A 17,321-nucleotide genomic window follows, 5' to 3' on the forward strand; every position below is an offset into this window, starting at 1 on the left:
TTCTATTAATTTTAATTATGTTTCTTTTTTTTCCATTTTTTCTTTCATTTTTCTCTCTGTTCACCTATTCTCCCTTCCTCTCATCCCTCTTTATCCTTCTCCACTGGTTCTCTCTTCCCCTTCATTTTTCTTCCTCCCCGCCTGGTTCTCAAATTCTAAAAGCCAAAAAATGGGATGATCCAAGCGGCAGAACGAAAAGGGTGTGTCTCCGACGACGACGTGGGTCAAAGCGGAGATGATAGTCGACATCTTCATTTCCCTATTGAGACCCAAAAACGATAACTCTGATGTTGTGGCGTGTCTGGATCATCCGCCATCCAAAGGCAATTAAAAAACTTGAATTTTTTTAGGAGAAAAGATGAGAATTCGAAGTGTGTAGGGATTAATTAATTTTGATGTTTCCACTTGGAACATTTGAATGGTAGCACGCCACGATTGAAAGGAGGTCGCCTGTTTGTTTCTCTCTCTCCTAACATGAGTTTGAGAATAAGTTTTCTTTTGGTTTTTGAAACAAAAACCAAATTTGAATTTAATGTTAAATTAAAAAAAGTATTAATTCTTTTGTTTATTGATAAAGAAGATAATGAAGGTCCTGCGTTTGTAGGGAGAGGAAGAAAGATGGAGGGGAAGAAAGAACCCGCCCGAGAAGGAAGAGAGGGGGAGAATAGGGGAAGAGAGAGAGAAAAGAAAGAAAAAATGGAAAAAAAAAATTAAACATAATTAAAATTAATATATATTAAACTCATAAATGCCACGTCAGCATTTTGTTAGTGTCACTAATGGAATGTTAACATGTAGGACCTTTTAGAACCATTTTCTAAAGGCCAAGGACTAAAGTGTTACTTTTTAAAATCCAGAGACCAAATAGAAACTTACATTTCAAATTTAGGGACAAAAAATGTATTTTACCCTTTTTTATATTTAATTTTGGACTTTTTTGCTTTGGGCCAAATGTAATTATGTATATATTCACAACTATGCAAGCAAGTCTATCTATATGTAAAACTGAAACATATATAATCAAGATGTTATTTTTGAGATTCATGATCATTGTATGAGCTATTGGTAGAGCTGTATATTTTACTTGTGGGGCCCATCTTTGCAGGAACCGCTTAAATGGGATATAGAATATCCATTTAGTTTTTAGTGGAGAGGGGATGGGAGCAAATCTTTCCCTGCCACCTGTAGAACCAAAAAATTTGGGCCAATCATAAACGGCCACGTCATTATCTATTTTATTTAGGAATTAATTATATATTAACCCTAAATTAAAATTAAAGATAATTTGACAATTAAAATATGTAATTGGGTCATATGAGTATTGGGCTTGGAATCGATTTGGTTCACAAACTTGGCCCAAAACCCAATTTACCATGAAATAAAGTGGATTAATATTTAAATTTAAATAAATCCATTTAAAGAATTGGGCTTGGCCCAAAATTACCCAAGCCCAATGGCCCACCAAAGCCTATGGAAACCTCTATAAATAGAGGGGACCTCATTCATTTTGGGAGTTCAGAATTTCAGAATTGAGAGAATTCACACCAAATTGAAGACTCTCTTGAAGACTTGAAAATTCGAAGACCAACTTGAAGACTTTGAATACTTGAAGACTTGAAAACTTTCGAAGAATATATAACTTCGATCTAAATTCAAGAACAAGCATCTCAATCTTCACATCAAGTTCGAGAGAAAGAATCAGAGGATAAAGATTAAAGATTGAATCCACTATACAACACATACTACAAATATAAAAGTTCAACTCCACGAAATATAATTTCTCCGGAAATTTCGTATGAACAAATTGGCACGCCCAGTGGGATAATCTCTACCTCTCATCTCCTTCTCAAGACTTAAAGTTTTTCAAGAAAATCAATGGAATTTAAAAAAGCTTCTACAACAGCTGCTTACATGAGTAACCTTCATACGGGTCATATCACCTATGGTTGCTCTGATGAATTCCAACTACGGGAACATCAAACTCCTTCTGTTGTTACAAACAAAGTAATGATGCCACAAAAAACATCTATGGAAGATAAATTTCTTGTTAATCATAACCCCTTATTTGATCCTAATCCTGACATTGTCTCTGTTATGATGACTGATGCAAGTACTATGGATGAAAAAATGGCTGAAATGGAAAAGAAGCTCGCTGCATTGATGAAGACAGTGGAAGAAAGAGATTATGAAATCGCTTCCCTGAAGAATCAGATTGAAAGCAGAGATGTTGCTGAGTCGAGTCAAACCCCTGCTCTCAGGATAAATGATAAGGGAAAGACTATCGCTCAAGAAAATCAATCGCAATATTCCACTTCGATCGCTTCGCTGTCTGTTCAGCAACTCCAAGATATGATCACGAACACGATCAGAGCGCAATACGGCGGATCTTCTCAAAGCTCCCTCTTGTATTCTAAGCCATATACTAAGAGGATTAATGATCTGAGAATGCCTACTGGATACCAACCTCCAAAATTCCAACATTTTGATGGGAAGGGCAATCTCAAACAACATATTGCTCACTTCGTTGAAACTTGTGAGAATGCTGGTACAAGAGGCGATCAATTGGTCAAGCAGTTCGTCAGAACGTTAAAGGGAAACGCCTTTGACTGGTATACTGATCTCGAGCCTGAAACGATCGAGAGTTGGGAACAGCTTGAAAGAGAATTCCTAAATTGCTTTTACAGTACGAAGAGAACCGTCAGCATGATGGAGCTCACGAACTCCAAACAAAGAAAAGGCGAACCGGTTATCGAATATATCAACCAATGGAGAGTTCTAAGTCTTGATTGCAAAGATAGACTTACTGAACTATCTACTATCGAATTATGCACTCAAGGTATGTATTGGGAACTTCTTTACATCCTTCAAGGTATAAAACCTCGCACCTTTGAAGAGCTAGCAACTCGTGCTCACGATATGGAGCTAAGCATTGCTAATCAAGGAAGTAAGGATTATTTAGTGCTGGCCTTAGAGAAAGAAAGCAAAAGTGTTGAGAAAACTTCAAATGAATTTTTTGGTGTAAACACAATCTCTCCCAAGTTGTTTTCAAAAATAAAAGGGAAGAGAATGGAGAAGCAACAAGGAAATAGGAAAAGATGGCTAAGCTTGAAGGAAAGACAAGAAAAGGTCTATCCTTTTCCTGATTCCGATATCCCTTATATGTTGGAACAACTACTGGAAACACGATTGATAGTACTTCCTGAGTGTATACGGCCAGAAGAAATGGGTAAAGTTGATAATCCAAAATATTGCAAGTACCACCGAGTTATCAGTCATCCAGTGGAAAAGTGTTTTGTCCTAAAAGAGCGTATCTTAAATTTAGCTCGAGAAGGAAAGATTGAGTTGGATTTCAATGAAATAGCTCAATCAAATCATGCTGCAGTAACAACAAATATAGATAGCCAAACACCTCAAAGTCTATTCTACAATAAGGGGATAGACTTGATCCAATTTGGAACGTTGAAGCCTATATTTGTTCGCTCTCAACGGAAGACTTCAAGAAATGCCATTAAAGATGTTGTCAAATCTGTCGATCAGGGAGAGGAAAACTGGGCTACTGTGACTCGTCAGAAGAAACAAAAACAAAGTTTTGCTCGGAAAGAGTCATCTATTCTCAGCAAAGAGCATGAACACCAAATAAAGAAGGATTCAAGGAAACCTAAATCAGAGAGGAAAGAAAATAAAGACTCCTTTCGACCCCAGATATCGGCGACCTTAAAAGAATTCTCTCCAAAAAAATTCTTCTATATAAAAAAGAAGAAAGAAAATCTTGCAAGTTCACATTACATAAATGTGGAAGAAATTGACAACTCTAAAATAACTGAGCAAATGACTTCTGTATGCGATCGCATCAAGCCTTCAGCTACTCGACCTTTAGTCTTTCAGAGGATGAGTATGGCCACTGCAAAAGAGGAAAGTCAATGTGTTACATACATCCTCACTCGATTTTCAGTATTTCAAAGGCTAAGCATCTCCACGTCAAAGAAAAATCAATCTTTGAAATTTGTTTTTGATCGTCTTGAAGTGTCAAACGATCAATACGAAAGAATGATGAAGACCGTGGAAGCAAAATCATCCGATGAAGTGAATGATGAGAAGAAAATTCATAGCATTGTTCCTTCACATATGAAAAGAAAATTCTCCCTTCTCATAAATACAGAAGGTTCCTTAAAAGTAAAACAAAAGCTTTTCATATCAACCAATCCTAAAAATGGAGGATATAGAAGTTGTGATGAAAATGAGAGCGTTTGAAATATAACACCCCTTATCGTAAGAGTCTAAACTACATGATACTCCTGGCCCGCATGAGTTTAAAAGGTGAATGGCCCAAAAAAAATAATATTGTATTTGAACTACGTTATGACTTGATCTCTTTCTAGGATACGTAGGCAGCTTAAAGAAATCTTTAAGTTCAGTCCAAGTTTTTATTAAAAAAAAAACTTAAAAAAAAAATATGGTGACACCATAGTAACGCTGCAAAACGCAACCTTACCAAGAGTGACGATACGACGCTTAACCCTATTGAACGCTAGCTTTGTAGCAGAATGAAGGATGGTCACTGGGGGCATATACCATCAAATTAGGTTGTGCCCCTCATGATAAATATCATCCCTCAAACTTGATATTTGCTTGATGGTTGGCGAAAATGTTGCAGCCGATTGATCGTTGGTGAAGATATTGCAGGCGATTAATCGTTAGCGAAGAAGTTGCAATCGCTTGATCCTTGGCGAATGAATTGTAGCTGCTTGATCATTGGCAAATATATTGCAAGCTTGATCGTTGGCAAAGATATTGCACCCGCTTGATGGTTTGCGAAGAAGTTGCAATCACTTAATCGTTGGCGAAGAAGTTGCAACCAATTTATTGTTGGCGAAGATGTTTCAGACGCTTGATCGTTGACGAAGATATTGCAACTGATTGATCATTAGCGAATAAGCTGTAGCCACATGATCGTTAGTAAAGAAATTGCAACTTTGCGAAAAAAAATTGTAGCTGCTTGATCGTTGGTGAAGAAATTGTAGCCGCCGAATGTTATCCCTATATAGGCGTCATCCCCGAAAGGATGGTAACCGTGAGAGATACTTCATCAAATTAGGTGGCCTTGTCCCACGAGGATATGTGAGCCGGACGATATCCCTATATAGGCGTCATCCCCAAAAGGATGGTAGCTGTGAGGGATACTTCACCAAATTAGGTGGCCTTGTCCCGCAAGGATGTGTGAGCCGGACAATATCCCTATATAGGCGTCATCCCCGAAAGGATGGTAGCCGTGAGGGATACTTCACCAAATTAGGTGGCCTTGTCCCGCGAGGATGTGTGAGCCGAACGATATCCCTATATAGGCGTCATCCCCGAAAGGATGGTAGCCGTGAGGGATACTTCACCAAATTAAGTGGTCTTGTCAATCCTTGGATTATCTTTGTTGCAAAAGAGAGGAAAAAAGCAAACAAAAAGGAGAAAAGAAAAATCAAGATGAAGACAAACCTTGATAATTAGGTGAAGCGTGAAAGTTTGATATCCCAATTCCAATAGAAGAAGCGACAAAATAAAATTAGCTCCTAAAAAAAAGAACGCACTATTAAAAGAAATTGTTGGGAGAAATACTTTTAAGTTGAAAAGAAAGGAAAAAAATATTTTCTAAAATTTGAATACAAGAGAAGTAAAAAAAAAGAAGAGAAAAAAAAAAGGAAAGAATGGGAGAAATTTTGAAGCCAACATTTTCACTGGACTTCTACTGTGCTTCTACAAATGCACCAGAAGGCTCAATTTATAGGCAAAAAATTTGAGGTTCAAATCAGAATAACAAATCAAATCCCAACTCAAATATGATTCCTTTTTCAAATTATGGTTGGAAATTTGATTGGATTCTTAATTTAAATTTGACCCAAATCAAATCTCAACTCAAATATGATTCCCTTTTCAAATAATGGTTGGAAATTTGATTGGATTCTTAAGTTGACCCAAATCAAGTCCCAACTCAGGATTCCTATTCAAATTCGAAATTGAAATCGGGTGGGATTTTAACTCAAGGATTTGTTTTTTCAAATTCAAATTCAAAATTTGATTGGATATCAATTTTAAATTCTTTTCAAATTCATCCAAAATTTGAATTATATTCCAACTCTTAAATTACATTGGATAAATTTCATGTTTTCAAATTTGATCCAAAATTCAAATTTGAACCATAAATCCAGCGTTTAATTTAAAGTTGGATAAATTCCAAAATTTTGAATTCATCCCAAATTTGAATTCGAGTTATATTCCGAGTTTTAAATTGGGTTGGATAAATTCCATATTTTCAAATTTGATCCAAAAATTCAAATTTGAACCATAAATCCAGCCTTTAATTTAAAGTTGGATAAATTCAAAAAATTTTGAATTCATCCCAAATTTGAATTCGAATTATATTCCGACTTTTAAGTTGAGTTGGATAAATTCCATATTTTCAAATTTGATCCAAAATTCAAATTTGAACCATAAATCCAGCGTTTAATTTAAAGTTGGATAAATTCAAAAATTTTGAATTCATCCCAAATTTGAATTCGAATTATATTCCAACTTTTAAATTGGGTTCGATAAATTTCATATTTTCAAATTTGATCCAAAATTCAAATTTGAACTATAAATCCAGCGTTCAATTTAAAGTTGGATAAATTCCAAATTTTCAAATTCATTCCAAATTCGAATTTGAATCATATTTTAACTTTTAAATTAAATTCAAAGTTAAAAAAAACTTTTGAAAATAATTTAAATTTCAATGGATAAATTTCAGATGTCTCATTTTAAATTATGCAAATTTATTGTTAATTGGACCTACAACGATATCTTGGTCCACGATTAAAATTTTTTTTTTCAAAATTATGACTTAAATTCATCTTTTTGATTGCACAATATTTTCGAAATTCAGCCACAATTATATTTGGCATAAATTTCGAAAAGGGGGCATTTGTAGAACCAAAAAATTTGGGCCAATCATAAACGGCCACGTCATTATCTATTTTATTTAGCGATTAATTATATATTAACCCTAAATTAAAATTAAAGATAATTTGACAATTAAAATATGTAATTGGGTCATATGAGTATTGGGCTTGGAATCGATTTGGTTCACAAACTTGGCCCAAAACCCAATTTACCATGAAATAAAGTAGATTAATATTTAAATTTAAATAAATCCATTTAAAGAATTGGGCTTGGCCCAAAATTACCCAAGTCCAATGGCCCACCAAAGCTTATGGAAACCTCTATAAATAGAGGGGACCTGAGAATTCACACCAAATTGAAGACTCTCTTGAAGACTTGAAGATTCGAAGACCAATTTGAAGACTTTGAATACTTGAATACTTGAACACTTGAAAACTTTCGAAGAACATATAACTTCGATCCAAATTCAAGAACAAGCATCTCAATCTTCACATCAAGTTCGATAGAAAGAATCAGATGATAAATATTAGAGATTGAATCCACTATACAACACATACTACAAATATAAAAGTTCAACTCCACGAAATATAATTTCTCCGGAAATTTTGTGTGAACACCACCTAAACGAGGACAGGAACTGGGACGAGAATACATTCCCCGTCCCACTCCTCATTCCCCACCACGTGTCTTTTTTTTAATATATATACACACACTAAAATAATTGTATTCTCTTCTTAATATATACATATACTAAAAAAGTCATGTATCATTCTTTACCCATACACTCAATTATATATTTGATAAAATTAGATATGGTAAATGACGTTTTATCTTTAGAAATTAAAAAATTATATAAAAATTTCTTTAGAAAAAAATATTGACTGAAAAATAATTTAAAAAATTGAAAAAGAAATGGGGGAAATTTCCTGTAGGTAACCAATCCACGGAATCCCAACCAAAATCCCTGCTAAATTTCTTGGGGAAGTATGCAGGGATGTGGAATTAAATGGGGACGGGAATAGGGACGTCCCTACCCCGCTCCCATCAATATCTCTAGTTATTGGTTTCTCCCCCAAAACTAGAAAAATTAACCTAAGTAAACACAAACTCAAAAGTTTAAGAAACTAAATTCATAATTTACTAAAAAGAAAAAAAAAGGAAGAAGAAAAGGGAAAATTTCCATGTGGATATAACTTCGATCCAAATTCAAGAACAAGCATCTCAATCTTCACATCAAGTTCGATAGAAAGAATCAGAGGATAAATATTAGAGATTGAATCCACTATACAACACATACTACAAATATAAAAGTTCAACTCCACGAAATATAATTTCTCCGGAAATTTTGTGTGAACACCACCTAAACGAGGACAGGAACTGGGACGAGAATACATTCCCCGTCCCACTCCTCATTCCCCACCACGTGTCTTTTTTTAAATATATATACACACACTAAAATAATTGTATTCTCTTCTTAATATATACATATACTAAAAAAGTCATGTATCATTCTTTACCCATACACTCAATTATATATTTGATAAAATTAGATATGGTAAATGACGTTTTATCTTTAGAAATTAAAAAATTATATAAAAATTTCTTTAGAAAAAAATATTGACTGAAAAATAATTTAAAAAATTGAAAAAGAAACGGGGGAAATTTCCTGTAGGTAACCAATCCACGGAATCCCCACCAAAATCCCTGCTAAATTTCTTGGGGAAGTATGCAGGGATGTGGAATTAAATGGGGACGGGAATAGGGACGTCCCTACCCCGCTCCCATCAATATCTCTAGTTATTGGTTTCTCCCCCAAAACTAGAAAAATTAACCTAAGTAAACACAAACTCAAAAGTTTAAGAAACTAAATTCATAATTTACTAAAAAGAAAAAAAAAGGAAGAAGAAAAGGGAAAATTTCCATGTGGTGAATGAGCATAAACTTAACAGAGGATGAAAGGAGAGATTCTTAGGGGCGTAATTTGGTTGCTTTTTTGATGGGTAAAGAGTTTGGCGTTGCCTTTTATGTGTTGAATTTCGGTCGAAAACATTCCACAGTCTGTGAAAAGGCAAAAGGAAAAAGAAAAAGGAACCAAAAAAAAGAAAAAAAAAAAGAAATTCCGAATTCCAAAATGCAAAACCGCCATCTCACATTCACAGATCAATCACCTACTCTCCTCTCTCTCTCTCTTCTGTCTCTCTCCCCCAAGTGATTTCGTTTCACTTTAAAGACCAAAAACCCCAGTCCAACCCTGTAATCAATTCCTCTGGATCACACCCAATTGCAGATTTTGTATTTTTCAATGTGATTTTGGGGGGATTCAATGCCCCATGAGACGAGCGCCCCGCCACTTTCAAATCTTACTTTCCTTTTCCATTCGTAACTGAATTCGGGCATCGTTCTCTCATGGCGAATCGCGTCTACCAAGTCTGGAAAGGAAGTAATGTGAGTCATTTTTTTCTCTCTCGCTTCAATCCTCTTTTTTAGCTTTTAATTCTTCGTCTTATGTGTTGGGTTTTTGGTTAATTTTTGAGGGTTTGTCGTCGATTTTTGTTGTTCCTCCTTTGGAGTTCAAAACTAGGTCTTTTTGGTGTGCCCTTATTATTGCAGCTTAATTTTCTCGCAAAGAACACTCTGTTTTTGTGGTATACGCAGGATGAAAATTTTTCAAATGAAGCTTACTATCTTCCCGTATTTGTTCTGCGATTGAACTAAGGATAGTGGTTGTTGCTGGGTTACTGGAACATTATTGGACACGTTTATTTCATAAAGTTCTTAGCTCTAAGCTTTCTTTGTTCTGGTTGTTTCTTGTGTCATTTGTGCATAATCTGCGTTCTGTGGTCGCTTGATGTTGCAGAATTTTATCTCTTCCGATTGAACTGAGGAATAGAAGTGAAAACTAGTTATTCCGTCTTTTTGTAGGTCAATTAAGTGGTTAGAAAGAAGAGGAATCTTAGATCACAGGTCTCTTTAACTATATGCTTGAATCTTTTCTGTCTTATGGACAGAGGTTATTTGTATTTGGTTTCTAAGAAAATTTAGTGAGTTATGTATAATACATGAGTACATGCAGCTGATTATCGAGGTATGTGTTCTTCATATATCTAAGCTCTAGAGATATTTTTTCATGTTTTAACTGCTGATACATGTAGCACTGGTTTTGCTTTAGTTTAGTAGTAGTGTAAAATAGAAACGTGGAATGCATTTTTGTTAGTAGAATAATTGTCAAGCGTGTATGAGGTTTTGAGCCACTTCACAGTCTAGTCGGACACTTCGCCCGAACTATTCAAGATGGCATCTTACTTTATTTGACTTGATTGCAAAGGTCTCTCCTCTTGGGCTGGAGATTTTTTCTATGGCCTATTTGTGATATGCACATCACATCATGGCATTTGTAAGACATATTTTTGTTAGAAATGGTAGGCAGTTTCTTAGAAGTCCTGACTTTAAATTAGAAGTTTTTGTGTAAACTACATTCAAAGTTTATTTCTTACTTCGTCTCAAATTTCAAGTGAAAGGAATGTTTGGATAAGAATGAAGTACTCATTAAAAACAGGGCTGCTTTCATCACCCCTTTACTGAAACTCTACGTTTTCTTATTCTTTTGTGGAGCTTATAATTACTTGCAGGAGTCTCATTTGTCCTGATGCCTTTTTTAACATCCTAAATGTTAAAATACTCAAATGCACACCTCTCCATTTAAAATTTTGTGTTCTACATTATTGATTAACTTTCTTCCCTTGTTTCTTTTGTGATTCTGCAGAAGTTTATCCTTGGTGGGAGGCTAATTTTTGGGCCTGATGCTAGGTCACTGCTTATCACACTACTGCTGATTACAGTTCCAGTTATCATCTTTTGTGCATTTGTTGCGAGACATCTTCGACATAAGTTTTCATCATATAATGCTGGATATGCAATTCTCGTCGCAGCAGTTTTATTTACCATATATGTTAGACCTCTTGACCTTCTTTTGACAATTAAGTAATGTGCAATTTTAATGTTCAAGTTTGTCAATGAAAAATGGATGCGGATGATTGTTCTATCTTTCATGAAACATTTGATCCCTTCTATGTTTTTACTTCGTTGGATGAACTGTAAGCACACTGTATTTTATCGATTCGTCTGTTATAGATGTTAAGAGAAAACAGAATAGTCTGGTTGTTAGTAACTTGTTGATGAGAGAAATGCAGTCTTATTTATTTTTTAACGAACCATCTTGTCTATGGTTTAGTATCTAATTAATGAATTGAAGGGAAGCTTAGAACTGAAAAGGAGTAGATATCATGAGAGAGAGATACTTGAGCTTAGTTTCTATTATATTTTAGGTAAACCATGACGTATGATTTCTTCGCATAATATGATTGGGGCTACATAAAATGATGTTTTCAGCTCTACTTTTGTAATCTCGGATGATATATATCTGATTGATGTTGCTACTATGAATTTTATGCCAAATCTGAACCTTCATATAATCTCCTTTCGAAGACAACAGAAACTGTTATTGTTCTTGGTCCTATTGTCCTGCTGCAGCTAGACTTTTCAAGGCCTCTCACTCTTTTTATTACCACCTATTCTTCCCACTAACTTTAGACTTTTTTCATAGCGACTTTTGTTGTTGACTTCTTGGTTTTGATGATATATAATTAATTTAGTTGATGATGATGGTAGGTACTGGTACTTCTTTTCCTTACTTCAGCCCGGGACCCAGGAATAATTCCTCGCAGTTCACATCCACCAGAGGATGAAATCCGTTTTGAATCTTCGGTATCAGTTGACATTGGGGGAAGGCAAACTCCAAGTCTCCAGTTTCCTCGGACGAAAGAAGTTATTGTAAATGGGCTCCCAGTAAGAGTAAAGTATTGTGACACGTGTATGTTATATCGTCCTCCTCGTTGCTCCCATTGCTCTATTTGCAACAATTGTGTGGAACACTTTGATCATCATTGCCCATGGGTGGGCCAATGTATTGGACTGGTAAGTTGTTGATGTACAAATCGATGTCAATTTGCCCTTCTATACTTAATGTCTTACACGGTTTCTTGGATTTTGGTAGAACTTGAAGTCTTTTGGCTCTCTTTTGGTTCCTTTCAATCAACTAAAAAATGTGAAATATTAATGAATAAATGAGAAGATAAAAGAGAACTATCTGGGGCTTTTTCTATTTTGATATCTGATATTGTCTCTCTATCTTTGCGTTCATGCAGCGGAACTACCGTTACTTCTTTATGTTTGTTTCTTCGTCAACTCTTCTTTGCATGTATGTGTTTGCGATGTCAGCATTTTATATCAAGATTCTGATGGATCAATACGAGAGCACTGTTTGGAAGGCAATGAAAGAATCACCTGCATCAGTTATATTAATGGCCTACTGCTTCGTCGCTCTTTGGTTTGTTGGTGGGCTAACTGGCTTCCATTTGTATCTTATTGGGACAAATCAGGTTGGTTCTTCTACCACTTTTCTTTTTCCACCCTACAGTTTTTTTAATTTTTAAGACATAATTACTAGGCTTATACAGCTGATACCAAGCAGCAATGACAAAATGGAAATTCTTTCGAGAAGCCTCTGAAAGCTTTATTTCCCCTAAAGGTGAATAAATCAAAATATCGTTTCTTTTCATGGATGGGATAGATGAGATTGGGATATTGGGTTAACTAGTAAATTATATTTTATAAAAAAACCGGGCTTTCATTGAGACAAAATGAAAGAATACTGAAGGAGCGGATAAAACAATGGCTCAGAAATAGGATCCACCTACAAAATAAGTTAGCTATACAAGAATGCTCCAATCATAGTTAGAAAATTCCTTAATAACAAACTCTTGAAAGGAGGCATTAAATCTGACACAAAACCACATGCTCTCGACGCCATTAAATTCTCCGACTTCTCCCTGGCCAAAACCCCCCACAAACGGCGAAGAATGTAGAGTGCCAAAGGTTACAAACCTTTCTCAGTGAAAGCTGATACTCTCAACACACCATAGAGTTCGATCTACTGGGAATAAAAGAGAGGCAGCCATTGGAGAGGTCTGATACTCTCCAATACCTTCTTTTAGTCAAAAACTAACTAGCCAACCTGTAACTCTTTCCTTATAGAGCTATTTAGTAGAATTACCGCATAAGGGCGGCGCCACACACACAAAAGCATCCTTATCTCACTTCCTTTGTGCATACATACCCGCCATTCCCCCTTGCTTCATGAAAGTCACTATTTACATAGGCCCTATGGATTAGCCTTGTGATTATTTTGTTTCTCATGGGTATAACGAACTGGAGGCCTATCATAAAACTTCAGATAGATTAAAAGAGAGAGAATATCTTTTTTTTCTCTTTCATTTCTTCTTCTCTTCTCTTCTTTCATTTTTTGGTTTGTTTCGTTTCTCTTTTTTTTCTGGCCTTGTTTCATTATTTTTTTCCCTTGGAAAAGAAATCACTTAGTAAAACGAAGTTACTGGTTTGTTACATCATGAAATATGATATGAAAATATTTGATCTTTGGTTAAAGTTTAGTTGATTGGTCTGCACTGCTAGCACATATTGTGGTTAAACTTCTATATTGGTGATGGAGGATTGAACTTCACCATAGTTGCTTGCTGTGCTATCAAATAAAATTGCATTTCATCTCTTGATAATAAGTCTGTTGTGAGGTAAATTTGATTGAACAATTACAAATTATTTGACATCTTAACTGATTCTAGTACAAAATGGTTTAAAGAAAAGGAAAATTCAGGTTTTTTAAGTTCATTAATCAGGTGATTTTTATGTTACTCCTACTTATTGGCTGGGTTGATTTTACTGTTTGTTTTACAGACAACCTACGAGAATTTCCGGTACAGAGCTGACAATAGAATCAATGTCTTCAACCGGGGTTGTGGGAATAATTTTCTTGAAGTATTTTGCACAGAAGTAAAACCATCAAGAAACAATTTTCGGGCAGTTGTTCAAGAGGAGGTGCCAAGGCCTCAAGTTCTTCCTCAGCTGCCCCGTGCTGCAGCAGATGATTTGGGTGCACATCCACCGCGTTCGAAGGTTGAAGATGATCTTGATATTGGTGAAGACTTGTTGAAAATCTCCCAGCGGCGTAACATTGATGAAATTTCAGAGGACATACGTGGCAGAGGGAGCAATGGAGTGTCCCTTAACGCTCCAGAGACTGACCCTGCTTTGGAATCTGATCATCAACCACCAACAATTCGATCAGATAATCGGCATTCAAGTTGGGGAAGAAGAAGCAGCAGCTGGGAAATTGCAACAGAGGCCTTTGCCAACTCGAACGTCACTGAAAGCCGAAGTTACGCAGCATCAAAGGAAGCATTACAGTGATTACGTACTGACATCGAATCTTTGAGTTGAGGTGATGGATGTTTCGTTTAGCAGAAAGGAAGGCTCCTTTTTCTTGGGATGCAAAGATGGCAAAGCTGCAGGAACTAATACAAAATGTGATGGGAAGGCAAATTCATCCCATTAGGTACAAAATTATATAAATCTCTCTCCCTTTTTTTTTTTTTGTTTGTTTGTTTGTTTATGCTGGAAAATCCATCTAATTTCTGAGAAGGGTAGAATTGGTATCGGTTGTAATTGTTTGGAAGGAGTATTAGTGATTTGGTTTGTCAAACTTTTTTATTTTTTTTTATTTTTATTTTTTATTGGTAGTTTATATCTTACAACATTCCATTCTGGCACTCTCAATTCAAATTCTTCATTCCTCTGTTTCCTCCCAGGGACTCATTGAGCTTTCTGATTGCTCAAAATTCAGGCTGCAATTATTTATTTGAGTTTCAATATATTGTACTCTTAAGAGTCATCACTGCAGGCAGGTCGCTCTATTGTTATCGTGTTGTTTAGATAATTACATATGTTATCTTTTTAAAAAATTGTGAAGGTGGAGATTCAAAGTTTGCGTAATAACTCTACCAAAGGCGACTCTATTATTGGAATAGCTTCTAGTTCACCTGATAACCAATTTGGTCTCAAGGTAAGGAATAATCCGTTGTACCAAAGGATGCGGTCAATACGGTTAGAACCGCATTTGTAACCCAAGTCAGCTCACAAGGTTTTTTAAAACCACCAGTAACATATACGTGAATACATGCAGGATAATCGGTAAGACCATCATACTCGTTGACCATCTATAAACTCAACTTCCCTCATTATATATTAAAGAGACAATTATATATTAAAGAGAAGGATGTTGGTTTAACAAATAAGAGAAATTACTATTGTTTTCTTTTAATTAATTAAATTATGTTCCGGTTATCTCAACGTTTTAGTATAAAGAAAACTCAAATGTATGTGTTAGGAATCCAAATATTATTAAACAAAACTAAGTAACTATATTGCATATCAAAGAGATAATTACAATATAATAGCTTTTCTAACAATCTCTTCTATTTATATCCATATAAACTAAGTTCCTCACCATAATCTATTCCCAAAGAGGTATCCTCTCCTACTACCTCTATGTATATCCATCTTATCCGTAACTAATTATCGTACTGCCTTCTCACTATCATACTAACAATATTCCCCTCGTAATGAAATTCTCGAATTCCTTTAAATTACTTGTGTGCATTGTTTTACAATTTTGGCATTTGTTTATTTTACCACTTCATTCTTGTTATATTCAAACCCCTGTAATGTGTAAAATTTAAAGTTTTATTATTTCATTTAAATTGATTGTTAATTATAAAAAAAAAGGTGATATCTGTGACTTATTTTATGTTTTCTATCAAATTTGATACATTAATTAATTAAAACTTATGACTTATACTAGTATGTTAAAGTGGTTTAGTGGGGAGAAATCTTTGGTGTTTTCTTTTGCCCTTCTTAATTGGTATATTCTTATACACTGTAATTTAACTATTATTGGTTAATTTAAAATTACAATTAAATTTATTTAGACTATCACCATGTATGAATTATAATTCTTGGATATCTATTCAGAAATAAAACTAAAATTAATATGTTACAATTTCAACATAAGCTAAAAGTCTAATAATTTCTATTAATTCTTGAAAATATAAAATTATAGTGAGAAATTTCAATCCACAATATAAATTTAATAAGTATTTTTTAAAATTTCATAACTTTTTATTTTTCAAACATATCATAAATTATTATTATTTTTGTAATATGTTTTACCTTATATTTGAATTTGAATTTGATTTTATTTGTGTTATTTTTGTAAAATTTTAAACTTTCTCCAAAATGTATCTTCGGTTCCTATAAAGTGACGATGCTTTCCACGAATTACCTAAATTCTTCGCTATAAAAAAAATTTAAAAGACAATTAATCAATTATGATCATCCTAGTAAGGAGTCTCCTAGCATTCTCTACCATGAAAACTTCACATTTGAGCGAGGTATTTTTCGTATTTTTGTCTATCTTTTTCACTACTAGTGGTGACATCTAAACAAGTTTCTCCATATTGTCATTGCACTCACTTCAATTCTTTATTGAATTTGACATGATATCACCTATGACAATTAGGAAAAAACTTTAGTATATTATAATTACCTTTGAAATTTATACTTCAATATGGTTGATAGTAAAAGAAATATCAACAAATTTTAAATTATTAATCTTTTCTATTGTTTTCCATACTTAAAAGAAAAAAAAAATCATTTCATAGGTCTTAAAAATCCACTTTTTGTTTTTAGTCTTCGAATCTTTATTTAGTATTTTTTTCCATAGTTTTTTATAAACCCACTTTTTGTCTTAAAAAAAAAAGCTTATAGCATTTAGGGGAGGAATCCGATTACATTATTTTACAGAATGGTTTATTAAACTTGAGGTGGGTCCCACTATTTGATTCCATTGTTACAATTGGGTAAACACCATAGAAATTTGGCCTATTAGGATTATCACATTCACAACAATCTTCTATAATAAAATAGATCAACAAAACCTGCAAAATAAAATGATTACACACTGGTGTGGTGCTACTCACACACGCTCTGATACTTAAGTTAGAATTTGAGTTTTATGTAAAAAGTAGAGTTTTGTTGCATACTTTGATCGTCAGATTTCTCTTGTAAAATAGTTTTAGCTTTAGAGATATCCCTATCGCAAGCCGAACCATACAAGAGAATGAGAGTCAACTCATCAATTGGCTTATTGGCGGAGCACAAAAACCTGGTGATCGGACCTGGTTGGTCGGGACTTGGATTGGAATTGTTGTTCATGGGCCAATCATTTTTAGGAACAACCTTCAAATATGATATCCTTTATTATAATTAGCTTTTAATCAACTTTCCTCTGCGCAAATTGTTCCTAATGGTTGGTGTACCTTAATTAGTTGTTATATCCTGTGGTCCTTCTTTGGTAACGGTCTCCCTTTAACCGTCACCAACTTTATGTTGCTTTACTACCTGAAGCACATTCCCAAGGGTGATCTTCA

General features: G+C 34.5%; 2 protein-coding genes across 2 annotated transcripts; both read left to right on the plus strand.

Annotated features, from left to right (window-relative positions):
• Positions 1–2,082: 2,082 nt before the first annotated feature.
• LOC148208213 (uncharacterized) lies at positions 2,083–4,251 on the plus strand. Its single transcript, XM_088120152.1, has one exon. The coding sequence runs from the start codon at positions 2,095–2,097 to the stop codon at positions 4,249–4,251; it is 2,157 nt and encodes a 718-aa protein (XP_087976278.1). The 5' UTR covers positions 2,083–2,094.
• A 4,773-nt stretch (positions 4,252–9,024) lies between these two features.
• On the plus strand, positions 9,025–14,635 carry LOC111025443 (protein S-acyltransferase 8). The gene is made up of 5 exons (XM_022303307.2): positions 9,025–9,369; positions 10,688–10,873; positions 11,593–11,898; positions 12,129–12,362; positions 13,732–14,635. Exons 1-5 carry the CDS (start codon positions 9,331–9,333, stop codon positions 14,242–14,244), a joined length of 1,278 nt encoding a protein of 425 aa, XP_022158999.1. The 5' UTR covers positions 9,025–9,330; the 3' UTR covers positions 14,245–14,635.
• Positions 14,636–17,321: the final 2,686 nt, after the last annotated feature.

This window comes from Momordica charantia, assembly GCF_013281855.1.
Source record: "Momordica charantia cultivar OHB3-1 chromosome 11 unlocalized genomic scaffold, Mcharantia_2.0 BLBB01000011.1, whole genome shotgun sequence".
Lineage (NCBI taxonomy): Eukaryota > Viridiplantae > Streptophyta > Magnoliopsida > Cucurbitales > Cucurbitaceae > Momordica > Momordica charantia.